Raw genomic sequence first — 27,998 nt, 5'->3', positions numbered from 1 at the left:
GAGAAAGCCTATGATTGTGTTAGAGGGAGAACAGATAGGTGCTTAAACACACAGAGGACAGTAAAAGAAGACAGAGAAGAAAACTCAGTGAGACATAAAAAGGAGAGAAGCAGAAGAAGAAGAAGAAGAAGAAGAAGAAGAAGAAGAAGAAGAAGAAGAAGAAGAAGAAGAAGAAGTAGAAGAAGAGATAAAGCAGAGAAAATACTCACAGTGAGTGAGAGAGAAGGAAGAAGTGTAACAGGTTTTGCTGCTGTGCTGGATCATCATGTCTCTGAATGGGAAGGTGGCTCTGGTGACCGGGGGGGCTCAGGGCATTGGGAGGGCTGTGGTCCAGTCACTGCTGCAGAGCTCAGCCAAGGTCAGTACTACTCAGTCTGCTTTAGCTTCATTACTTTAGGGTAAGAACATACATTTTATTGCTCTGACATTAAACATGCACAAATGAACTCAAAGTGCTTTAACTTTTGCTTTTTTGTTGAAGTTACTGACATAGTGTGTCAAGTGTGCGTGGACAGCTAAAACTCTTACATTTGACATTGATGATCTCTGCTGCTCAAATACAACCTGTTCTGAGTGCCTCTCAGTGGACTGGAACTGTCTGCATCTCTGCTGTGATTTTATTGGACTGGATGAACTGACAACACCAACACTACTTAATGTTCTTATCCACTCTAATTTTGCTTTGTCATGTTTCATTCATTTAGCAAACTTTTATTATCTTTGATTTCAGTTATGTTTGATAAATAGCTGTTAGTTTGTTTTTAACTTGCTCTTGTAAGGTGTCCTTGAGTGCTTTAAAAGGTGCCTATAAATGAGATGCTTTATTATTATTATTATTATTATCAATTTTATTATTATTATTATTGTCACTTCACTGCTGTCTTTTAAAATTGAAGTACATGTAAGTGAAGTAACATGCATGCAAAGGCAAGAAAAGAAATGTGAAAAAGGCTTTTGAAAGAGGAAAGTCAGTTTCTGAGAACGTCCTTCACACATGTGAAATGAGGGTGACTGTGGTAAGATGAATGTGTCATTAGTCTTGTATTTTAGTTCCCCATCTGAGCAAACTGCTGTTCACAGCCGCACTAGTCAAACCACAGGACTAACACTGTCAGATGATAGATAGTAAGCTGTAAATGCTATCCAAAGTGATCTTCTTTTTTGCACCAGGTTCTGGAGAGATGGACACAAACTTTAGAGTCTACTCTCATCCAGTCTGTGTGTGAATTTTAAAAAAATTAAGTTCAACTCTCTAACAGAGTTTTTTTGCGGCTCAGGTGGCTGTGGTCGACCTGAACAAGACCTGTGGTGAGGAATGCAAAGCACAGTTGGATGTCGAGTTTGGAGAGGGCAACTGCACCTTTATTTCATGTGATGTGTCCAATGGAGACGCACTGAGAGGTAATACTATGTTTAGGACTGTTTTACATCACATACTACTTGTTGAGTGAGATGATATGAAAACTTTAGACATGCTACTAGACTGCAGACTCTATTCACTTTTTCTGACGCTTGCAGCCTGCAGAATATGACTGCTCATGAGAAGGTTGCACCTTGCTGACTCATTTTCAACTTCATCATGATGAATGAGGAAGTGACTTTGAAAAGAACCTTACTGAGGGACTATTTTTGGCAAGCGTTAGAAACTTTTTTTTCCTGGAGAGATTCACTGTCACTGCTCTCTAAGTTTACAGCTGGTTTAGTCCAACAGATTACAACAGAATACCTGTGAACGATGTGGAAACAGCAGGCGCTGGTCACTGTGGTCTTACCAACAGGCTGCACTCGTGGTCCAGATAAGGCTCAGCTTGTCTAGTCTTGCTTTTCAGTTGAATTTTGAGTTCAACTTGCCTGCTCACTGCTCTACATGTATATCATGCTAGAGTGTACTAATGCTCTTCACTTACCTTCTGCTTTTCTGCACGTCTGTCACTGCGGTTGTGCTTGCATGTATGTGAGTGTGGGCGTGTCAGGGTGAGAAACAGAAAAAGCAGCAGACTAAAGCCAGCATAAGTGAAGTGTGTCTCGGAAAGGGTGAGAGAGGAACAAGGTTTCATTGTCTGACATTGAAAAGTAAACCCCTGCAGGCTAACGGCTGTGGAATGCTGTTTGCTGTTGCTGCTAACTGTACGATAGTAGTACTACTGTTGATGTGGACACACAGGGTGAGCCTGCACAGAGCCATGTCAGCAGTTAGGAAAAAGCTGATATTAGGGTCAGTGGTAAAGGTGAGGGTTAAGTTTTATGGGTGGGGTTAGTTTGAGATAAGCTAGGCAAGTGGTTAGGGCTTTAATCTCTTGGAAATAAATGTATGTCTATGTAATGTCAAAGAAAGGAAGTAACCAAAGTAAACATACCTAAGGGTGTGTGTGTGTCTGTGTGTGTGTGTGTGTGTGTGTGTGTGTGTGTGTGTGTGTGTGTGTGTGTGTGTGTGTGTGTGTGTGTGTTAAAAGAGATTAATTGTGTATGTCTCTTCAGTACATTTTTGCAAGTGTGTATATGTGCAGTTGTGTGTATGCCTCGCAGATGAGTGTGTTGAAGGCAGGTCTGTTTGTTTCTAATTGTGGGGTGTCCAATTGTGGAATGCGGCAGGTGACGACACATGCAGGTTTTACCACCTCAGGTTTCTCCCTTCAGCTGTATCCAGCCCATCTGTCTGCTCACATGAGGAGATAAACAACCTGCCAGTGGCTCATTCTCTAGATATGTATCCCAAATATTCATGTTATTGCATTGTCTGTCTGTGGATATTCAACTGGCATGTCTTAGGACTTAGGTCAGTTTGGCCATATACACAAGGAAACAAACCAGGAGGGGTTTAACTCCGCAGTGAGGGGATTCCTCCTCATTGTTAAGAGAACAATGGAATCACATACATTTATTTGTAAGATTCATTTCAGTTTAAGTTTAAATTATTCAAAAAATGAACTAACATTATCAACAGTGTGAAGAAACAACAGTGTTGATGTTATGTCAAAGACGTCTATGTACTGTGTTGCAGAGATGTCTACTGAAGATAGCATGTTTCTACCTCAAGAGGTGACAGTGTGATAGCCTGCGTAGTTTCAGCTGTTAGTGTAATAAATGGACAAAATAAACTCACAAAATGTCTAGAAAGGAAATATTTTATTATTAAATACAGTCTTGGTTTGTCTTTCCACAATCACCTCTGGTTTTTGCCCAAATAAATCCTCAGTTCACAGAGTAATATGTGAAAATATTCTGGCTCTACACGCCATTTTGACCCACTGCTGATGTCTGACTCTCTCTCTCTCTGCCGCTTCATGCCTCTCCTGTCCCCTCCTTCCATGTCTTCTCGTACCCGGAGTCATAGTCCTGGTCAGAGCCGCTGTAAATCACCTCCATACTATATCCCCTGTCTTCAAACTGACCTCCGTCACTCTCAGAGGCTGTGTTCAGTCCCAGTCTGCTGTCCAGATGGGTTCACTGGGAGGTGACTGGGCAGTTGCAGTGACTCCTCCCCTATCACCCAAGGTTGAAGTGTGGGCAGACTCCCATCAGCAAATAGGGCCACTTAGCTCCATGGCTAAATGAGTTACTTGCTAACATCAGTTAGACGCTAAAGCCAAAGATAGCCACAGCAAAAAGTAGCAAGTCCAGTATTGTGAGCACCATTTCTATTGAATAACACCATGCACAAAGTCAGATTTTCTTTTCCAAATTTATATGATCAAATGTTTATTTAATTTGTAACATTCTAAGAAACATAAAAACACGCAGACATGTTGAGATCATGTTGTAGATGTTATTGATAACCACTTTTACTAAAAAAGTGTACAAATGTATAGGTATACTTGGAATAAAATCTCCTCTTGTGATGCGTTCTTATCACGTCAGTGGCAGGGTTATAGAGACATTCACCTTATCTTCACAGACCTGAACATCATTTAGGAGTGGATGGTTTGGAATATCAGCTGTGGCTGAAGTAGATGGAGTAGCTCAGTGGAACACAGTATACTGTGTTTGAGTAAATAACATCTGTTCATAATGTGCATGTGTGTTGGTAATGAGTCTGTCATGGTAGACACTACGTCTGCCTGTGCCCCTCTGTCGACAGTGGTCATCATACAGTCATAATGAAAGTAAAACAGTGGGAGAGTAGCTTTTAATTCTTATATGGATTTATCAGGAAGTGTCATTCAGCTCACACTGACAGCTTTTTGTTTCCGTGCAACAGACGCGTTCCAGAGCACAGTGGACAAGTTTGGTCATCTGGACATCGTTATCAACAACGCCGGCATCAACAATGAAAAGAACTGGGAGAAGACCATACAAGTCAACCTGGTAGGGTTCGGGTTGGGAATGTGATGCAATGTAATGTCAGTTTTATTAATACAGCCCAAAACAATCACACATTTCTGCCAGCATTATCTCCCTGTCTCATCTGCCGTCTGAACACAAGCATGTGCCCGTCTGCCGGCCAAAACAGTGCAAACAAAATAAACAATTACTTAAATTATTAAAAATCATAACTATAATTGTATTTATTTGTATTTGAAAACATTTCAGTGGCTAATCCTACTTGTAGTAAACAAGTAAATGGACAACCAGGCTCCGGGATTTAGAAAACACAATTCCTGAAGTACAGCTGCAAAGTTTGATCAGAGTGAAGGATGACAGCCGGTGTCTTGTCTGTGGTGCAATTTACTGAAATTAATTCAAATAATAATCATGACCAACGGTTTTATGAAGTTTAAAGAGGTATCAGTTACATGTCAAGGAAAACAAATATTAGAGATTGCTTGCAGATCCCTACATGTTAGGATTAAAATATTGTGGACCTATAATTGACCTATGTGGAATTACATATTGAACGTTCATTCCTAAATTATCTGTACTCAATTTAACTAATTTAACAATTACCTATTGTGATTGACATGTCTGTGGAAGTCAGAGGACATGTAGCACTTGGAGGAAACCAGTGTAACATCTTGCAAAATGCACTCATAAGAGAAGAAAGAACAGAGAGAGTGTATTTGTTCATTACCATTGATTCATTCACAATTTCCAGCTTCCACATTTTTGATACTGTGCTGAGAAAGAGCAGGTTACCTCTATGAGTCTACATGATAAGGAATGCCATGGAAAGCTCCGAGCAGACAGGCAGTCAAAACACTTCAGTTGGAATGTGATCTAGATGTGATCACAGGTAAGAACACACAGGTTACTGACCTGAGAGCACTCAGTACTTAGTGTCACAGTTTATTTGAATAATAAAACTGAATCCTCCTTTGCTTTGCCATAGTCACCTCTGTCAACACATTTAATAAGAGCTGCAGTAGCAGAATCACACACAGGGCCAGGATCAGCAGCTGCCTTAAGTAGGTTAAGACAGGAATGGTAGATGTAGTATCTAATCTTTAACTGCAGTCCTTTGGCATGATGTTCAAAATCCAAATCAACACATTCTCTTATCTGCGACTTCCACTGGTGATGAGAGACATGATTAAGTAAGGAAATGGAGGGCAACAGGAGAGGCTAATCTCTGGTAAAAAGGCCAAAAAAGGCTGAATGTTGTCATAACGTCAACCAAATTTAAAGGTCCAACTTTCTGACCCTATAAATGAATGTTATGCAAATGCCTGGAAACACATCTGTCTGACCTGAAAGTCTTATGTTTAAAGTATGCAGCACTTTTCATGTTATCAGTGACAAAATCACTTTGTGCCAGCTGAGCCATTGTTTTCATGTCCAACTGGAACATGACCCAGCAGCCACTATAGCACTGATATATTAGCTTGAGACAGATCATTTACAATCTTATTTAAAACTGAACCCTTTTGTTATTCATGTATGTCAGCAAACTGACTGTACTTTTTGTTTTACTTAAAAAAATGGAGCAGCCAGTCCCTGTCTCTCCTCAACCTCTATTTGAAACAGGCTAATCAGTAGAAACCTGAGGAAGGAAGATATTACAATGGATGCCAGTGACCCAGGCAGCATCTCAGACCATGAACCAGAGTACAGCAGTCCCAGTGTCCCAGTAGTTAATGGAAAACAGACAGGTCTCTAGTTAATCTGACAACAAGAAACTGGTGTTACTGCCTGATTAATCTGCGGCTCAGTGTTTTCTCTCAGGCAGGTGTTGAATCTTCCCTTATGAATATTCTGCTGACAGTGTTCAGCTTTGAATACTGCATCACAGTCACAGACAAACAACTGGCAATCACATATTTATTCTCTAATTCACAGAACTTCTGGGCACAATGTACAGACTGTTGCATCAAGCAAATAACTCCAATAAAAGCCAGAAGGATAATTTGATAACTGAATATCAAAATCCCAAAAACTTACTATTGAGTATCAACCATTCACGGTAAAATTAGTAGACATGGCCACTATGATGTCACCCACAGGTTTCTGAAGAGCCAGAATAAAGCTCACAGTGGTTGGTACTGGACATCACCATCTTGGCTGTGCCTGACGCCGACAAATCAAAAACGAGCACAGACGTGGAGGGTGGGTGGAGCTGAGGCAAGCCGAATGAAGCCTGGCTACTGAAACATGCCCACCAATGCGAAACTAGCAAAGGCTAACAAGCTAACTGTGTTCACAAGAATAAGATGATGATTTTGCCTTGTGTTTGCAAAGTTTAATAACAGAATCATTTCTGTTTTTTTTAAAGTTACTCACACATGTTTGACTGCGGGTTGATCCACTCCAAACAGACATTAGTCTATATTAGCTGTAGGCAAGTGAACAGCAACTGGCATTGAGGTTGTGTGTTCTGTGTTTGTGTACAGTTTAGCTTCTGACCGAAGTCAGCACTCACCAGAGACTCCTGTTCTTTTCTTTTTCACATCTCTTCTTTGCATATTCATGAAGTAAAGTACATTTCCCTCCATTAGCAGTCAAACAAGAGAGAATTAAAGTACATTACTGTGGGTCTCGGCACCTCCACTGGGACTCGAGAGTGAAGATAAATCTACCTAGCAGCAGTAGAACATTGGCTGAAAAGAACATGCTTTTTTATAAACAAAAAGGTTCAGGGTTTTTCTTTTTATAATAAATTATATTAGAGTCAATTTTTTGTTCAGAAAAATATTTAGTTTAGCAATAAACAGCTTCCTTTTATATGCAGATGCATTTACCATAATAACAGGAAAGTCAAATATCGTTACTAATGGTGAGTAAAATGACTTTATAATGCATTCCTGATGGTAAAATACCACATCTTGTGCCACCTAAATAAATCACAAATAGTATATAATGACTTTAACTCAGAAATGTAATTGGTTAAATAAACCTTAGAAAACAAAATACCATAAATGAGCGAATATTGTGTATCCAGTGTTTATGTAATGTGCATAAAAGAAGTACACTCAAGTAAATGTAATTAGATTTTTCTGGAGGCTGCAGGGTTTAAATGTTAAACTGAAACTCTCCTGAAATTACATCATGTGTAGCTGCTGATCTTAGATGACCTTTTCAACCAGAAACACTTCCACTGTGGGTTTACAACTGCTTGTTCTGCTGATAATGTCTAATGAGGCTGCTGTCAGACTGGAGGCCTCACTGTCCCTAAAAGACCCCAGCTCAGGTCTCTCAGAATGTTACACCCCCACCTCCAGGCAGTTCATACCAACTCCAGCATTACATCAGCAGGCCTCCCCCTCAGCCCGCCATGGCACCATATCAAGCCTGAGGCCAACTACTACATTCCTGCTGGTAGAATCCCAGTAGGCAGCTCCACCTCCAGCAGTTGAAAAACAGGTTCAGCTTCCCAATATACCATCATAACCCCATGACTCTAGAGGCAAAGACTTCACAAGAGTTAACACAGTTCTGAAGCTGCTTCAATACAGAACCTTATCACATTGTTGGATTCTGGGTCTACAGGCATACAGAGGGCTGTTCTGCATACAGCTGTGCAATTAAGTAAGTATGGCAATGACATGGCATCCAGTCAGAGATAGATACACACTAAATGCACTTTGAGTAAATTCCTGAAACGCAGTTGTAATGGTTTGCTCCAGCTAGTGACAGCAGGAACAAAACATTACAAAACAGGAGTCAAAGTCATTTCAGTTGTTCGGGGTAGAACATCACACCAACTGGCCAAATTGACATGATTTGTATTCATGATCCTAACAGGATGATTCATAATCATCCTTTTGACCCCCTATCCATTCCTGTACAACCACCAATGTCCCAAAGGTGTACCTCACCACAATAAATATCAGAATCTAAAGAGCAGGGTAACATGAGATGTAGTGAGCACATCTAGTTGGTACATCTAATGGTATAAGATTCACAGTCAGCATCTTCCACCACTAAACAGGAGCATTCTTGTACTGAATCTAGAATTGTAATGTGGTCTGAAAAAATCCATCTTCACATAGCAGATATTTGATGGAAGAGTCATTATACAGTATTTTGCTGATGTCTTTCCATATAATCAGGCTTCTAGTAAAATCTTAAATTATCCAAAGTCAAATTTGCTGATCTTTGCAAGAACTGACAGAAGTGAGGACAGATGTTCTCCACTATAAACACCCTCACTTATCAGTATGGTCACACATTCTTTCCTTTCAGTTTCACTTCCTGCTGCACTTTGCTGTTGTGAAGATTACCACTGTGACCATTTTGTCTCTTTATTTTTATAGACCTCTGTAATTAAAGGGACCTACTTGGCACTGGAACACATGAGTAAAGAGTACGGCAAGGAAGGAGGCACCATTATCAATGTATCCTCGATGGCAGGTAACACATACACATGTGTATGCACATATTCAATCAACAAACAATATTTTTTATCATGAATTTGTTATAAAGATCAGCCTTGTTACTTCTACACAGATTGTACGTTGGTCAGACTGATGATATAAACATTGTCCTGACTGGTAGAGAACATTATGGCAACCTAAACATGAAGCAACATTATGTATGAATTCACATTTCATGTGATTTGGCGCCCCCCACAGTTTCTGAGTGTCATAAATACAAACCCCAGGTTACTGTAACAATCTGTCAGATGCAATCTAACATGCTACATGTTACATGCTAACTACAAGCAAAACTCGTAACAAAGTTTTGTCTTGAAGTAAACTTGTATGCTCAGACATTTTGTGCCATGCAGCAGTCAAAGTTTGTACAAGCACACAACTCTGGTAACAGCACCTAACGTAGCCTGATCCAGAGAGAGTAACACCTGGCTGTAACATGCTACCATTTAAACCTCTGTTGAAATGGGCTGATTTCGGCTTATGATTAAAAACAAGCAAGTTGACAACTTTGCTAACAGCCAAACATCAAGCTAGTGCAACAACACAAGACATATAACTTAGCAAACCAGCTAACTTTACTGAGTGTTCAACAGCAACAAGTCTGTCTGTCTGCTGCCTCTTATTTAGAGGTGCTGTCGCCAATAACTTAGATACAGATTTACTTTCTTCTCTGGGCTCTCGCTCGGTCACTGTCTATCTCTTCTTAGTTTCCTCTGTCCGCGTCGTCTTTGGTCTCTTCACCTCTGTCATGATTTCCATAGAGACTGCTGAGCCCCATTCCATTGCCTACTGTACTTGCCCTGTTCTGGTTCTGGTGCCTATTGTGGCCCCGGACCTGAAAACCAAGTCAAATATTTTCTTTCAGAGTAAATACATTTTAAACAATTAAAGAAATACTACCAAGCTACCTTATGATGAATTTTCCTTCATCACGAGAGCAAATATTGACACATTTTACTTGGATGATACTCATGAGTAAAAGTATATCATCCTTACATACTCCTTTCAGCCAAGTATTCACTACTAATACTTGAAAGGTTTATAGTTTATGAAAAATTCCACTGCTATTCAAGTTGCCACTGGGAATTGTTCAGTTAAAATTTGGAGTATTTAATACTGCTTTGCACTAAGGAAGATCAACTGTAGAAAGACATAACTATAACTGACCTTACTGGATGATTGGAAGGAAGATGTGCTGTTGTTTCCCTTTGAGTCCAGATCTGGGAGCTTGCATTGTAGCAATTGGAGCAGTCTAAAATTACAGAATAAAGAATATGAGCATCAACTTTTGCCTAATTTCATCTAAGCAATACATTTGTAAGATAAACAAGTCTGCAGAGACACAGAAACGTTAGTGACACTTCTGGAAGTACGCGGCTTGAGACTCCCCTTACATTCTCCTTTCTCAAGGAAAGAAACACAGATTTATTTATGTCAAAATGTCAGAGATGATGAATTTCTTAAAGTCCCTGGAAGCCAAACTTATGAAAACAGTTCCCCTCTTCCTTGAGTGTGTGTAGTGTTGGACACACAAGACAAAAAACAATCATGACAGGTTGGCAGTCATCCACTAGAACTGAAACTACTGGATCTGGATCATTCTGCACCTCAATCACCGTCATGGAAAAGCTCACACTCCTCCAAAATGTTCTCTTCCTCTGTGTTTTGCTCTCTACATACACACACACACACACACGTGCGCGCACACACACACACACACACACACACACACACACACACACACACATTTTACAAGGTAATTTATGCTCTTTTATGGTTTTATGTTGTCCTGATGGGCCAATACTTCCTACGCCAGGTCTGTAAAAATCTTTTTCTAAACTCAAAAACCCTGTGGGACAAGGCAGCAAACTGTGTGCATTATGTATACATAACACAATATTTAAGGCCACATGACCTTGTGATGACACTGAAAGCAGTCAGGAATCTCCATTAAAAGATTACACACGGTTCTTGAAGAGGAACAGCTTCCACACACAAACATGACTGAAATGACACTGAGTAGACATTTTTATTGGAGCTACCACCCCACAAATGTAGCAGCAGCAGCTTGTAGGAGGAACCTTCACCCCAAAACAACACCTGCTCAGCCCACTCTATTCAAAACCTACGCCCCTCAGGACCCTCAGACCCCTCAGGTGTTTCGATTGCAATCTGCATTCACCTTTAATCCCATTTTTTACTACTGAGTTAAATCTATAGTGTAGGCGCGACTTAGTCACGTAAGCTACACTTTAGCCTATGGCATCGGTGCTCAACCGGGGGAATGGGGATCCCCAAGGGTGTCACAAATTAAATTCCAGAGGTCACCAAATGGTTCTGGTGAGAGAAAATTAAAGAATATATTCTAGACTGGGTAAGACTTTTTACATTTCCTGTACCAGTGAGAAAAGACTGTATGGAGTGTCTTTGAGAGAGGCTTTTTCACTTTGCAGACCTTTAACATGCTACATAACACAATAAAGGAAAGGCAAAAACCCAAAAAGCATGATATGACCTCTTTATAGGTTTTTTGACACTGCCTGACAGAAGGATTAAAGCAATATTAGCTGAAAACATTCAGACGAATAATATGAAAGAAACTTCTGCTCAGCTCTAAATGGCCGACAGACAGCTCCTGTTAGCTCCTGGGGAAGAAAACGAAACATCACATCAAACACGAGAAACATTAGCATTCATTTGGAGTTGTGTTTCAATCCTTCTGTCCAATGTATTCATTCTCCATTTAACTCTGTTCTGGTCTCCAACAACTCCTGAGAAACACGATTTGGCTCTTTAGCTGCTAAATGTTTCACTGTGTTCACCAGCTAGTTGCTATCTTTGCCTGTCGTTTGGTGCAGGGCAGATGATGCACAGTGAGTTTTTCACAGTAAACAGCTGGCTCACCCAGCTCATCCATCACTCAGCTCCCCAATACTCTAGCAATGCACCAGACCTGATCACCAGGACAATATCTTTTGCATATACCTACCCTGTTTCTTCTTCACTTTGAATGATTTGTATGGAATTTTTCATATCCAGTGGCCTGTTATCTTCATCATTCATCGCTTAAGTGCTGTTCTCTCAACCAAAGGAGTTAACAGCCCATCAATAACACTGTGGGCAACAACACTGCTAGAGCTGTGTTCCTTATTTCACCTTTTAATCTGTGTGAAAAAAACATTTACAACTGTCAGCCCACCTTTACTACAATGTGAAGAGAGTTCATATTAGTCATGACATACAGTACAGGCATACTGTATGCACTAAGACTCTAGTCTCAAAGGAACCTGTTTTTTCTTTTTGTTAGCTTCAGTTTTAGTTTCAGTTGGTTCAGTCCACAAAATATTACACTAAATTTGCAAGAGCTTTGCTTCTCCTGTTCTTTTGATGGAATTTTAAATATTAGGTCAGAGTACTAAAATGTGAGAATGTGTACATTAGTTTAGAGCTGTGTTGTCCTCACATCACACGAGGCACCATTATGTAGTGCTTCATGCAACATTAATAGGGAGTTTTGGGTTAAATTTGGCTTTCAATAATAATTAATGATTATCAGGGCTAATTATTAATTAAGATTAATAATAAGATCCAATTAACATTAGATCACCTCGGGGGCACCACCCTTGAAGAAGGGAAAAGAGCCAATTCACCAAATCAGTCTCATAAAAGTTACTAAACTGTCAGTATGTAACTCTGATTAATGATTAATTTAATAACTACCACCACAATTACCATAATAGCTAGTAATGGTTGAAGGATTTTGGAGTTGTTGTACAATATTAAATAGACAGCATGAAGGTTCAAAAGCCTTAGCTGTGTAGCAAAGCAAACTACCAATAACCTGACCTGAGATCACAATAACACCAAAACAGTAAGCAAACATAGATTGAACACATGTGCATTACATCAACCAGAGTTTAAAGTCCTGTGCGTAGCCGTGCTATGCTATACTATCTAGGCCCAGTTCAACGTTACCAGTCTTTGAAGAAAAGGTGCTGGTGGTTCCTTGGCTGATGAGCTAAGCAGGAGGAGGTTGGAATTCCAATGTTGAACAGTGCTGTTCTTCTCTGACGAAAGACAGCAGATGGAGGAACCTGGTCGCTCCTTTCCTTTGCAGGGATAGCAGCTTGGTGCTAACTTGCTTGGTGTTCCTCAGATGGTGTAGTTAGCTGGTAAGCTTTGCGTCGCAGCTGCTGGTGCTAACTGATCAGGAATACTAGCAGGACCTCATGTTGCTGCAGTGAGGAGAAGTTCTTTGGGCCTGCTGGAAATGTAGCTTGCAGCTCTCAGCGGCTATTAGGCCCAGAATAATCCAGAAGAAGAGAACTTGAGGGCAGGCAGCCCCGTGGGGAGAGAGGTGGAGAAGCACTTGGAGAAGAGAGGAAACAAAGGAAGGAGCTGGACTATCTGGTCAGAGGGGGTCTGTCACCCCGACCAATAGTAGCTCAAAGCTGAATTTGCACCTAGGTGTGAAGACTGGGGTATTCTGGGAAACTGAGTTTAGTTCAGAGCCCATTTGGAAATCCACAGTGAACGACTTCATCTTTGGGTCCCAACAGCTGTGTGATGTTGTTGTGAGATTCCAGAGGATGTTCTTGTAGTCAGAAACATCATCCTGTAGATCTAGAACAGTAGAGCTTCCAGTAGCAGCAGGCATCTGATGATCATTTTTCATTTATCACACTTGTGATAACATCAGTGTGTGTGTGTGTGTGTGTGTGTGTGTGTGTGTGTGTGTGTGTGTGTGTGTGTGTGTGTGTACTTGCCATTCCCATAACAAACAAAGACTTGTCCAAACACGGCCAAACATTTACCAAGCATATTGTTTTGGGGGAAAGAATGTGTATGTGTATGTCTACATTTTAGTAGACATGGACACACACATTAAATACACACACACACAACTTGTGTGTGTGTTTGTGTGTAGTGGGTGGGTGAGGTGATTTGTGTCCTGAAGGACTTACACTACCAGTTAAAAGTTTGGACACATCTTCTCATTCAATGAATCTGACTGAGAGAATGGCAGAAGTGTGCAAAGCTGTCATCAAAGCAAAAGGTGGCTACTCTGAAGAATATAAAATATAAAACATATTCTGGTTTGTTCAACACTTTTTTGTTTACTACATAATTCCATATGTGTTCCTTCATAGTTTGGATGTCTTCAGTATTGATCTACAATGTAGAAAATAATAAAATAAAGAAAAACTATTGAATGAGAAGGTGTGTCCAAACTTCTGACTGGTAGTGTACATCATTAGATTCTGGATGTGGAGGTGGGCCATGTGAGACTAATCTAGTTTATAGTCCTGTTTGGTTGCTTTTGTCAGTGTGAGTGCTGATTCAACAGCTCTATTGTTCTTGTAGTCGTTAATTCCATCTTCCTTATGTTTTTCGGTCAGCTACTATCCCTGCACACTTTCAGCCAAAGAAACCATTCAAATGTGTAAAAGTTCAGATCATTAAGGACATTTATGTTCGTTTCTTTTTCTATCTTTTTTACTTTGTTAGTATCAAGCACAAACGTTGGCATTTGGCCAATTTTTGTATCGATTTATCAATATTGGTATCGGCATTGGTCTCAAAAACTGCATATCAGTAGGGCATCAATATCAAAGTTTTATGTTTTTTTTATTGCTCCCTTTAGTTTATAATTGGTGTGCATGCAGATGACCCACACTGATAACACACGCTGATCCCCCTCTGCTGTCCTGCTATTCTAACTCCTATTTTAGAACATGTAATTATGTAAACAATGGGACTTCCAGTTTTTGATTTTTTTGACTTAAAGCAACAAGAGAACCCTTCAGGTGTCCCATTGACCATCGTGTTATTTTACCTCTTTATCTTACAAAGACGTAAGAACTGCAAATTCTCATCTCATTTGTAACTTGACAAATAAAAAACGATTTCAAATTTCACATCAAAGTCGTGTGATAATCTCAGTGAAAGTTGTTGTTACAACTTCTAGTTATGGAGTTTTAGAGATTTATTTGAGTTGTACTTCGGCAAGACTCACTGGATGTCCAACAGACAGAAACAGAGGATATTGTTGTTGGTCTTGTTGAGAAGCAGAGGTCAGAGAAAAACATTATTTCAAACCCTAAGCTGTTTCAGGGCCCAAATACATTAAAACGTGGTTGACTGGACAGTTGATTACACCTGCAGCAGTTTCTGATTAGTTTATTACTGTTCATATCTTTTTAACAGTTCTCCCTCCTTTTTAACTGTTAAAGCTGCTGTAAGCGTTGTCGTCTTTTTCGCTAACTTCCATTCCAGTTTGCAGTTAGCAGTCCCCTGCCCCCTCTCTACATCACCACACTTACACAATTCCTCCCTTTTTTTGAGGCAGCTCTCTTTGTCTTCGCTGTAAGAAAAGATATGCAATATCCACTCAATAAAATTAAGGTAACAGATTACAAGCAATATTATGAATTAAACATAACTATGTTTGGTATTGAGTTAATATGAATTAAATGAGACCCTATATAGTTATCCATTTAATATGAGTAGATTCAAATAGAAAACAAAAAGGAATTAATTAACACTTAAACAAAAATATTGAGTTGATACGAAAAACAGAAACTTATAAATGTGTACATAGTACTTATAAATATTAATTTAATTCTGTATATAAATGATATATAATTGAGTAACTATAATCTACATTAATCAGTGCATTGATTTGAATGTATTCAATGCAGTCAATTAAATCTAAATATTCTTCTTTCTTAGGAATAACTAACTCAAGTGTTATTGAAGAACTGTTCACTTTATTTTCACACATGATCATAAAAATTTACAGCTAAAACAGAATTCTGCAAAATAGCCTACATCTGAAACCACCTACTGTAAACACCAAAGTCACCTTAATTATATGTCAATGTTCAAAATCTGTGGAGTGCTTGAATTAAAAATATTAAATAAAACTATATAATAAAATTAAACAATAAAAGATTAATACATAATAACACTCCATTGAAGCAACAACATGAGAAGCAATATACAGTTGAATGGGCTCAAAATGGAAGTGAAACATAATTCATATGGAAACTTGCACTGTGCATGGAGACAATAATCAATCAAGATGAAAAGCTGAAGTTTTAAAGGTAATTCAGTACAGCTGGAACTGTGCATTATGAACATTGTCTCATGTCAAACAGGCAACACAAAACTTGAGCTATCTGGGATAACAAACTTGGTGCATTGGTCAAACCACTAATATTAAGGCAAAGCAAAGTTGAGTTGAGTCTGTTAAAAACCTCAGATATTAAACAATCTTAGTTCTGTGGACTTTGTTTGACAGCCTTGAAGCATCGAGTTCCAAGTAAAGTTTCTGGAATACCTCAAAGGTATTCTTCAGCTGCCTGGGATAATCGAGATTCAGTGCGTAGGTCAAGCCAAGGAGGACAGAGCAAGCCCTGGCAATACCTTCAAGTCAGGTGATGACCTTGCTCCGGCCTTTGTGATCACAGTTATAGCCACTGTGAGCTGTTCAAGTTCCTCCAAGTTGTCAGTGTCCTGCTATATGAAATTGTAATCAGTGTCATCGTATAAAACTGTCACAAAACAATATTGTAGGCATATGTTTATTAAGTTTTAGATTATACAAAATACAATTTGAGATACAGTTAAATATAGTCCAACAGACTCCAACACACAACCCCATCTCTTGCACCATACCAAATGTACAACAATATACATCATATTAAGTATGATAAATAACAATGATCCAGAACTGGTCGCCAGATGGTCTAAAATTTAACTGCACAGCCACTTGTGGCATACCGAATCTTCTCTAGGGTCAGATGATACATAAGATCTCTAATCCATATATGAAAAGTTGGAGGGGTTTTTTCTTTCCATTTGAGCAGTACAAGTCTCCTGGCCAGGAGTGTGGCAAAGGCTATTATATGTTTGCCACATTTGTTGAGACAGAGATCCTGCGGTACTGTGCCAAATATTGCTATTATGGCGTGGGGCTCTATAAATGTTCCTAGCATCTCGGAAAAAAATTTAAATATAGCTTACCAAAAGTCTGTTAATTTAGGGTAGAGTCAAAACATATGTGATAAAGTGGCTGGTGTTGTTCCACAGCGATCAGTTAGGGTTGAAATTTAGTGCAAATTTAGCCAATCTTGCTTTAGACCAATGCAGTCTATGCACAATCTTGAATTGTATTACTTTATGTTTTAAACAAATTGAGGATGAGTGTATCTTATCTAATATTGCTTGCCATATGTCTTCAGAAAGTTCTATATCTAATTCTTCGTCCCATTGTATTTTTAAACGTGTCAGGGATTCTAAATTGTAAGAGTTGAGTAAAGTATAGATTTTTCCAATATTCTTTTTAGAGTTGGAACTGGGCTCTAAAACCAATTCTAGGAGAGAACTGGATGGTAATGATGGAAATTTGGCTGAATAAGGTGATACAAAGCTGCAAAGTTGCAATTATTAGAAAAAATGAGAGTTAGTGATTTTGAATTTAAATCTCAGCTGCTCAAATGATGCAAAACTATCATCAACATATAAGTCCTTTAATGTGACCAGACCGCTCTTAGTCCAAGCACTGAAAGATCCATCTGTAATTTAGTGTAGTTTAAACATATTGTTTCTTGCTATATGGGGCATTAATTGAGAGATTGTTGAGTGAAAATGCTTGCCTGAACTGCACCCAGATCTTCAAGGAGTGCTTAACCAATGGGTTCATAGAGGGCCTGAGTGCTGGTTCAGGCAGTGGGAGCTTGGAGGACAGTGAAGCGTGTAGGGAGGCAGGCCCACATGATAAGTTCTCTAACTGTAACCATTTTGGGTCGCTATCATGTGGTAGATTAAGCCAATCTAACATAGCGCGTATATTGGCTGCCCAATAATAATACTGAAAGTTGGGCAAGGATAATCCTCCATGTTCACGGTGTCGTTGTAAAATGTTCTTACGTATTCGTGGGTTTTTTCTTATTCCAGATGAATGAGGATATCAGTTTGTCTATGAGAAGAAAGAAGGATTTTGTCAAAAAGATAGGTAAACATTGGAACAGATATAAAAATCTAGGTAGCACATCCATTTTAATGGTGTTAATTCTACCTCCTAATGATAGTGATAATAAGTTCTAATGTTCAAAGTCTTGTTCCAGAGAGTCTATAAGTGGGAGGAAGTTGGTTTTATAAAGGTGTTTAAAATTATGAGTGATCTAAATTCCTAAGTATTTAAATGAGCTTTTACTTACTTTAAAGGGCAATGAACCAAACACAATCTGTTCGGCTGTAGGGTTGATGGGCATCAGTTCACTTTTTTGTGTATTTACTTTATAAAACGATATTCTCCCGAATGTATCTAGTAAGGTAACTGTACATGGCACGCTGCTTAGCGGGTCGGATAGGTACGTGAGCATATCATCTGCATAAAGGGATACTTCATGTTCAGAATTCCCCCTCTGTATACCTTTAATTGCAATGTCGCCACGTAGTGCAATCGCTAGTGGTTCGATCACCAAGGCAAATAAAAGTGACGACAAAGGGCAGCCTTGTCTGGTCCCACGGCCTAATGAAAAAAAGGCGGACAGATTATTATTTGTACGGATTGCTGCTAAAGAGAGGGAGTAGAGAACCCGAATCCATGAGGTGAACTTTACACCAAGTCCAAATCTTTTTAGAGTATGGAAGAGATAATCCCACTCCACCTGATCAAATGCTTTCTCAGCATCGAGTGATAAAAGTATTTCAGGCATATCGGGTGGAGTGGGATTGTAAAGGATATTCATTAGTCTGCGTATATTAGAAAAGGAATGACGACTTTTGATAAATCCTGTTTGATCATCAGCAATGATAGAGGGCAAAACAGTTTCTAAACGGCAGGCTAACTTTTACTATTAATATTCAATAAGGAAATGGGTCGAAATGAGCTGCATTCTAACAGGTTTTTATCTTTTTTTAGGAATTAATGAGATGACTGCTTGTCTCATTGTTTCAGGGAGTGAACTGGAGATGAGTAATTCTTCATAGACCAAAAGCAATATAGGAGCAAGTTCAGTGGCAAATTTTTTTAAGAATTCACTTGGATACCTGTTACGGTCCAGGGGATTTCCCGTTTTGCATAGACCTGGTTGCGGCAATAAATTCTTCTTTTGAGAAGGGACTAAATAATTCAGTGGCTGTTTCCTCATTGATTATAGGTATTTTAAGGGTGCTAAAAAAATAATTAAATAAAGATTCATCATAACTGGATTCTGGGGCATAAAGCTTTGAATAATACATATGGAAACACTGATTGATCTCTAACGGGTCTGTAAGTTTAATACCCATCTCATTGTTTATTGCAGCTATGGATTGGTCTGCATTCCTTTGACGTAACTGGTGAGCCAAAATCTTCCTGGTCTATTCACCATATTCGTATGTCTTATGTCTTGATTTGTTTATAAGGTTTTTAGCGTGTTTTGTAGATAAGAGATTGAATTCAGTTTGAAGAATTCATCTTTGCTTAAATAGATCAGGTGATGGAGAATGGGCCAATGTTACATCAAGTTGTAGTATATGTCTGGTTAATTTTTTAAGGCGTTCATTTTGGGGTTTTTTGTTCGGGCATTATACGATATAATTCGTCCTCTAAAATATGCTTTCATTGATTCCCAGATTACTGAAGAGGACATCCCTGGAGTTTGATTACGTGCTAGATATTCAGTTATCTCAGTTGAGATGAATTTGACAAATCCACTATCAGAGAGTAGTAACGTATTGAAATGCCATGGACGGTAGCTAGAGTGTGTAGTTGGTATACAAAGAGTCATCAATAATGGAGCATGATCCGATATTACCATTGCCTGATATTCACATTCTCTGATTAATGGAAGTAATTGACTGTCTAAAAAAAAATAATCTATGTGTGAATATGTTTTATGGACTGGTGAGTAGAAAGAAAAACTTTCACTTTTAGGGTTCTGGGAGCGCCAAGTATCAGCCATCCCATATGTATTAAGAAACAATTGAATCGCCAGTGCTACTTTAGATGGGGCTGTGGTTTTGGGTGAGCTACGATCCAGTGAGGGTGACAGTACAAAATTCGTAGCGACCACTGGGATCTGCCTCAACCCTTGACATGATGAATGGAACATTTTTATTGATAAGAATTGTAGCTCCCCTAGATTTTGAGTGGAAATTGAAATGATAGGATTGACCCACCAATCCTGCTCTTAGTCTAAAATTATCAAAGGTGTTAAGGTGGGTTTCTTGGAGGAAAGCAATCCCTACATTAAGTTGATTTAAATGTGAAAACACTTTTTTACGCTTCACTGGATGGTTTAAAGATTTAACATTCCAGCTCATGAAGGTGACCTGACAACCACTTGGTTTGTTCACATTCATGTTTAGGTGTGGCCTAACCATATTCTGTTATAGGGGACATACATTTCAATGTATAGTAATATATGATGGATCTAATTAGTTGTACATATACAAAGATAAACCCCTCTACTAAGGGAAAAAACAAAAAATAAGAGTTCGGTGCAGTGTTCTCCCATCCCCAGTCACCAATGGGAACGTGGTGAGTACTAAAACCCTCACAAAAAAATCCACACATTACGTGCTTGTGAGAGGAAACGCTAGTCTCGCAGGTTGCTCTGCTCTTATCTAAATGTAATTTAAATGAGTAAAGAAAATAGAAAAATGTAAATAAAAAGGTGGCGCCCTTTAAACAGTAAGCCAACACCTCTAGACATTTCTTGGCCATTCAATACTCTTAAATATAATTGTAAAACAGAAATGACCGATTGTGTAAATGACTAATACAACAGATTATAGTCTAAACTGTGGTCATCAGCAATAACCAGTGATCCTGTTACTCCAGCCTCCCCAGAACAGTCCATACCTTACTTTATTCCACTTTCACCAAACAGTGTTCATGTGTGACGTTCACTTACTCACCAAATGAAGGTCATGGAGAAAATGAATGGAAAAGGCGGGGAGAACAGTTCACTATGCATGCTGTGAGTGTGAGGTCCATAACACAGTGAGACAGATATATAATCTTTAGAGAATGTTTGCCTTCACATAACCAATAGCCTCGGCCGCATCATGAAACTGTCTCTCGGTCCCGTTGTGTGTGATCCGGAGCCGGGCTGGATGAAGTATCCCGTACCGGATGCCGTCCCATCCTCGAAGCAGTTTCCTGACATCGTTAAATGCCAATCTCACCCGGGCCACACTCAGTGGATAGTCGGGGATGATGGAATCAGCACTTCTTTATCCATCTTCAGAGTCTCTCTGATCAGCTTTGAGACAGACACTGGAGAGCTTGAGCCGGGCTTGTCTGCCACATTCAGTATACGGATGTTTGATCTTCGCATCCTCCCTTCCAGGTCCAGGCACTTCTCCTGCAGGTTCTCCACACTCTTCTTGAGCTTGTGTATGGTGCTCTGTAGAGATGTTATACCATCTGAACAGGCGGAAAGTCCGCGCTCCATGTCCAACATGGTCGTTTTAATCATTTCCATGTCAGACCTTAGCATGGCGGTGTTACTTGCAATTTCCATTTTAACCGCTTGCAGCTCCAACTTAATCACACCAAATTCCACAGCGAACACATCCTTCAGCTCTTTTTGGTAAAGACCAAATTCAAATTCAAAGGGGCTTTATTGGCATGAAAGTTTAACAACAATGTTGCCAAAGCATATGTCCAAACACTCGGACATAACATAACAAATAACAACATGAACACAACACCAAGATTGATTTACATTAATTATATATACAGTATATACAGTGTGTGTGTGTGTGTGCCTGCGTGTGTGTGTGTGTGTGTGTGTGTGTGTGTGTGTGTGTGTGTGTGTGTGTGTGTGTGTGTGTGTGTGTCTCACTGTCCCTCAGGTTGTGGCATATTGACACATATTGGGCAGCAGATATGGCCTGTCTCCTTCTCCCAGGAGTATTTTTAATTTTGATGTCGTTCAGCTCTTTGAACTCTGAGATTACAGAGTTGAACTTATTAAAATAAATGTTCCTGGTTTCGTTGAATGTTTTACATTGTAGGAGAAAGTGCATCTCCGTCTCAACCTCACCTGTCGAGCAGTGACCACATGTTCTGTTTTCTTTTGGTTGCCATGATTGTTTGTGTCTTCCTGTTTGGATTGTCAGTTTGTGGTCACTGAGCCTGTACTTGGTGAGGATCTGTCTCTGCTTTCTATCTCTGACAGTAGAGAGATATTCTGCTAATTCATAATCTCTTTTTAGGGCTAGATAACATTCTGATCTACTTTGGCTTTTAGTTTCTTCTTTCCAATGTTCCAGGTAGGTTTCTTTACATTGTGTTATAATTTGCTTTACTCTGATTGGTGTTTGGAGAGCAGTGTTGTTGTGAGGCTGGTCAGACTGTGTCTGAGAGGGGGCAGTTAGCCTCAGTACCAGCTGACATAGGGGACTCTCTTCTGGGCTCAGCTCTTGAGTTTGGAGGGCTTTGGAGTGGAGGGTGTCTCTGGCTGGATTTCAGGTGGTTAAAAAAGTTGAGCGTTCTCTTTTGAATGTTAATTATCAGTGGGCATCTGCCTAATTCTGCTCTACATGCATTTGTTGGTGTGTTTCTGTGTACGTGTAAAATGTGTCTGCAGAATTCTGCATGTAAAGACTCTGTTGGATGTTTGTCCCAGCGGGTATAGTTCTGATGACTGAATGGACCCAGACTTCTCTACCGTACAGCGCAATGGGCTGGATGACACTATCAAATATTTTAAGCCAGATTTTGACTGGAATTTGGAAATTATAAAATTTTCTCTTGATTGCATGTAGGGCTCTTCCAGCTTTCTCTTTTAGTGCATTCACTGCCATGTTGAAACTCCCTGATGCTGTCATGGTTATACCAAGGTAGGTATAACTCATGCTATGTTCAATGAAGTGTGAAGGGTATATACATGGTCGGTGGTGCGGTGTTTTGGGAGGAAGCCAATTTGACTTTTACTGAAGCTGGAGTGTTCCTCAAGGAAATCTAGTATTCTTTTATTCAGAATACTACAGAATAATTTACCTAGACAGCTGCTGACACAGATGCCACGGAATGAATGGGGGAAATGAGCCCTTTGCACCAGATGTCAGGAAAACATCCTGACTGTAACACAATATTGAACAACTTTAACACTGCACCAGCTATTTCTGTTTCGAGTGAGGACAGCAGCTCGGCCTTCATGTCCATCATACTGCTCTGCTCAGCCTGCCCGGGCATGATGCTAGCGCCAGCTGTGCTAGCGCCTGTCTTGCTAGTAGTGGTCTGCCCCGTGTACTTCTATTTACATAGGTTACTCGCCATTTACATGAGAAAAATAAAAAAGCGGAAAGTGGTAGAAGACTAGTGGTACTGTAGGTTGTTTTCCTGTATATTAATGTTGGTGTAGGACGCCAAGTAAGAAGTTACATCAAGTTTCTTGCAGAGCTCACCCAACACACAACCTACTCCATTTTCTGCTCGCTAGCCAGACAGATACATTTCTAATAAATGACTCAGTGTCAGCCATGTCAATGTATGGGTGGATGAGCTCCACGAAGCGCAGGTAAAGTTGAGCCAAGCAGTACCATGTAGTGGAAAAACGGCATATATGGCCCATGCTAGCAAACAGTCTCAACAGTACACTCCAGTGTGACAAGCTACACGCAGCCCTGCAACAACACAGGCCTCCACATATTTCTCCCCTACTTTTATGCATGAAAACAAATCAAATTGCAACTCCAAAACGTAACAATGTTAATACACTGACTTTACGTGTGTTTTTAAGTTAATTAACTCCACATTTACAACAAAACCTGTGAACGCACAGAGAGAACATGTACCTTCTCGGGTCTGACACAAAGAGGAAGGAAAGCTAACGGAAGTACAGCAAGTGCCGTGAGGAAAGTAAGATCCTCGCTATACTCCCGGTGATAACTCACCACATTTCCTTTTATGGAAAGGTGTCTAACCTTAACATGAAACCCAACATACTTATTTACACAATTTCATAACAACATACTGACGACGTATCAACAACACTCAAGGAATATAGGAAACATGATAGCAGAAATGTTAACATACATCCTTCTAAATAAAAGTCTGTACTTCTTCCAAAATGTACAATGCCACGGTCAAAGTCAACTTACCACAGGTAACTCCACTCAGTAGGCTGCTCCCATTACCACACCAGAAGCCAGCTAGCATGAGCAGTGTGTTGAACACGCTACTCGTAACATGCCAGCTAAAGCACAGAATAGCACCCGGGCTCTTAAACAGGTTACCCTTATTACCCAATCACTGTCAGTGCAATGAATTATGATCTGGCAAGACCAACTGCCCTACAACCCACCTGGCCACATGATCTGAGAGTGAGTGGACGTAAATTGTGTGGATAAATTAAGTTGAGCAGCACATGCGCAGTGAGTCAAAGTGGTGAAAACACGTTAACCATCCAACCTTAGCTCAAAACAATACATTTTTAGCAAACCATAAAAAAATGTTCAATTTAAGGAATAGTCTCCAGCTGGAAACAAAATAAATTCCTTTCCTCAGTCAACCAGATAACAAAAGTATTTGCGGGATGAGCAACATGGAAGAAGGAAGGCTCTGGCTGTCTGCAGTCTCTTCAAAATGTCTTGTGGCTAGATGATAGCCTGCTGCATTCAAAAAAAGCATGCTTACAGGAAGTGCTTTTGAATTAAAAACTGCCTGATTACATTAGGGTGGATCCACTCAATATTCTCTATTAATCTATTTGGAATTGGATGAACAAAATGCTTAAATTTTATTGAACTTGAATATGTGGATTTTATTCCGAACTTTACTTAATGCCTTATTTAAAATCTACATAACCACAGAATCATTTATTACACCGTTGCTCTTTCCTTTCTTTCAGCATTTTGTCTTCACTTGGCCTGTTTGGTAGTATAAGCCGTCACCAGGAGTGCTGGATTTGATAGCTTTCCCTGTTCTATCCTGCTCTATGTGTGTTCCCCCGAGCAGACAGGACCGCCTCTTTATGGAGTTCTCTGTCCTGATTGGATAAAGTGGGCAGGGATAGCAGAGAATTTCTTTTGTCTTTTACTTAAGTAACTGACCAAACACTCTCTAGCAGTGATTACTGTTGGAATACAGAGCTATTTAACATTTATTTTAATAAAAAAATATATACAGTAGCTTGAACTACAAAATGCATTCAGGTAGAAAATGCAGTGTGTATGCTGATGGCAAACATAGTTTTCAAAGCAATGCAGTAAGAGCTGAAATTAATTGTATTCAATGAATAAGAAAGATGGTTGTTTGAAAGGACTGAACCATAATGAAAATTAGGAATCACTTAGTGGATTTTATGAAAGAAAAACACTATTTTATACTGGCTGTTTCTCTTCATTAAGGACAAAATGAAAATGGAAATGAAAAAATGTGTTTGGGAACAGCCCTGATGTATCCTGAGAAAGAAAAAATCTCCATATTGCTCTCCTTTCACAGCCTGTATGTTAGGAATTCACAGTAATGTAGTGAAGCTTATAGTGAAGGCTGTATCTGTGACACCAAGTTGAACTTGTTACTGACTGGTCTTTGCTCTGTGTTGCTGCTGGTAACATGTTTGTTCTCTTGTCTCCTTTTGTTCTTTACAATCAGCCTTCTTGCATTCTCCTCATCAGCCTGTCTACACTGCTACTAAGCATGGAGTCATTGGCTTCACGAGAGCTATAGCGGTAAGACACACTCACGTCATCTTTATGGCATCTTTAACTTTTGTGGAATGGGATGTCTTCCAGGCAACTCAAAACTCAGCAGCTCACCTGTTCTTACAGGACGCGTCCTCTCAGGGTGACTACGGCGTCCGTATCAACGTCCTGTGCCCGGCCTTCGTCGACACTCCTCTGCTACACTCAGTGGAACACGAGGACAACATGGGAAAGTTTGTCAAGTTCAAGGACGAATTCAGACGCAGCATGACAAAGTTTGGAGTTTTACAGTGAGTTAACTCCCACATGTGACTCCTTTCACATGGTGTGAATTTATCATGGAGGAGGAAGAATTCAGATCCTTTACTTCAGTTAAAGTAAATACCACACTGTGAAAACACCCAAGTCCTGGATTCAAAATCTAAAGTATAATCAGCTAAATGTACTTACAGTATCAAAACTAAAGGTTGTCATTGTGCAGTACAGTGGTCCCTGCTGTTATGTATGATGTTTTTAGATTAACAGGACAACGATGATCAGATTCAATATGTGCCCTGGCCCTTCATCACCTCACTATGGGGGTTGATTACAGCCAGTGCTGAGCCTCAATCAGAACTGTTCCATGCTCCACACCAGAGAGACCAAACTGTTTATTTTATGACTCCGAGGTAGGCTTCTTTCAAAGTTCAAATTGTGCAGCTCAGAGACAAATAGAGGGATTAGTGACAGAGGAAGTTGAGGCCAGATGACTTCCTCATCACAAACACACACACACACACACACACTAGACATTAGATATACTTACATTCATTTCTTGTAGACTTACTCTAACCCTAACCATAATAAAGAAATATCTCTCCCAACCTAACCTGAACTCAAGTGTCACCCTAAAATTGAATGATTCATGGGGTCCAGCATATAGGCCCCACAAAGCTGACAGACACAGTGCAAGTAGGCTCCCACAAATATAGAAAAAACAAGCCCAGACACAAACACACACACACACACACTACTTATGTAATTAGTGATGCATTTCCTGTGCAGACTCCCATCCTAAAAATACAATACAATAAACATAGATTAATACAGTCGTCTTAACACCAAACCAAATGATGGCAGTCTCAGTTAACTCATCGCATGAAGCTGGTTATCAGCCAGCTGTACACAAGTACATTCATGGTGGGGTTTGCAACATGAAGAGATCAGAATCAAAGTACTTAAAAGTAGGAAGCAAGTTTTTAAAAGTAAAAACTAGAAGCCAAAACTCAACCATGTGTTAGTTGAATTACTTTCAGGGCTTCCAAAACAATGACTGGACATGCACGGATGGAGACATACCATGTTGGTGTGGTCATGTACTTCCTTGCCAAGAGTTCAAGGCAGTATGCGGTGCTCTGATTGGCTCCCTCTCCTAGGACGAGACCCACACATGCAGCCAACTCCAGCTCATTACCTCGGATCAGACTAGACATGGCTAACTAAAACATAACACACATACACACATATTTTATGTCACATTTTCTTCTTATTATCATCAGTCATGATCAGTAATGATAAAGAAGAGACATCTGAGACTTCATCTGGTATTCTTAATGTTGGGCAAACTGTGGATACAAACACATGCAAACATACTGTTTGTGTGTAACTAATGTTGACTTGTGTGTGGTGTGTACCTTGATGTTGTCCACAGCTAGGTGGCAGCATGCTGCCAGGACAGAGCATCCGTCCTGAAAGTACCACTCAGCCAGTTCCTTACACACCTTATGGAGGAGACTGGACAGAAGAAGAGCAGATAGAGCCAGGGACTGTGAACAATGACATCAGCTCACAAATATTCTGTGTGTGTGTGTGTGTGTGTGTGTGTGTGTGTGTGTGTGTGTGTGTGTGTGTGTGTGTGTGTTAAGACTGAATAGTTTAGGTGAGGGTTAACATTAGACATTTAGTTATGGTTAGGCTCCAGGAAATTAATGTGCACATAGTCTCCCTACAAGTGATGAAAACAAGGGTGTGTGTATCTCATCTAATGCCCCCTCTGTGTTTATTTCAGGCCATCACTGATAGCAGAGGGCATGATGAGGTTGATTGTGGACACCACTCTGAATGGAGCCGTGATGAAGATCACCTGCTCCAAGGGAATCCACTTCCACACCTATGAACCCATGTCGGCTTGAGCCTTGACATGCTGGACTTTGCTGAGGAGAACAATGCAGTGCTTTAACCTGTGTGACTGCAATGCAGCAGAAACTGGTTCAGAACGCTGAAGTTCATATCAGAACACAGTCAGAGCATTGTCTGGATGGGACAAACTGACCTGAACAATGCCTCATCATTTATTTACACCTGTCTCAAATGAATGCTTAATAGTTACATACACTGTCTGCCTGATTTTAATAATTATGTTAATAATATGATAATGATGATTATAGTTATTAGCAAAGTTACTTCAAAAAGTCCAGTGTTTTCAGTGCCAGCCAAGATATGAACTGATTATCCAGCTGCTTTCATTAAACAGTGTTTTCAGAGCAACTGTAACAATTATTATTGAACAGCTTGATTATATGATTTGTGTAAGAAAAATAAAGAAAAAATCCAATGGGA

The 27,998-nt window shown here is 39.8% G+C and overlaps 1 protein-coding gene across 2 annotated transcripts; it reads left to right on the top strand.

Moving 5' to 3' along the window:
- Positions 1-5: 5 nt before the first annotated feature.
- Positions 6-27,998, top strand: hpgd (15-hydroxyprostaglandin dehydrogenase). Of its 2 annotated transcripts, XM_073476332.1 has the most exons (7): positions 6-358; positions 1,278-1,401; positions 4,199-4,305; positions 8,628-8,724; positions 25,351-25,427; positions 25,527-25,690; positions 27,448-27,998. In XM_073476332.1, the coding sequence occupies exons 1-7, from the start codon at positions 266-268 to the stop codon at positions 27,569-27,571; spliced, it is 786 nt and encodes a 261-aa protein (XP_073332433.1). In that variant the 5' UTR covers positions 6-265; the 3' UTR covers positions 27,572-27,998. The 2 variants fall into 2 exon arrangements, with proteins under 2 accessions (XP_073332433.1, XP_073332441.1); XM_073476340.1 differs by lacking the exons at positions 6-358; positions 1,278-1,401 and adding an exon at positions 2,899-3,339.

The sequence above is a fragment of the Pagrus major genome, chromosome 1 (genome assembly GCF_040436345.1).
Source record: "Pagrus major chromosome 1, Pma_NU_1.0".
NCBI classification, from domain to species: Eukaryota; Metazoa; Chordata; class Actinopteri; order Spariformes; family Sparidae; genus Pagrus; species Pagrus major.
The sequence above is the reverse complement of the archived record's forward strand: the minus strand, read 5'-3'. Positions and strand labels throughout refer to the sequence as shown.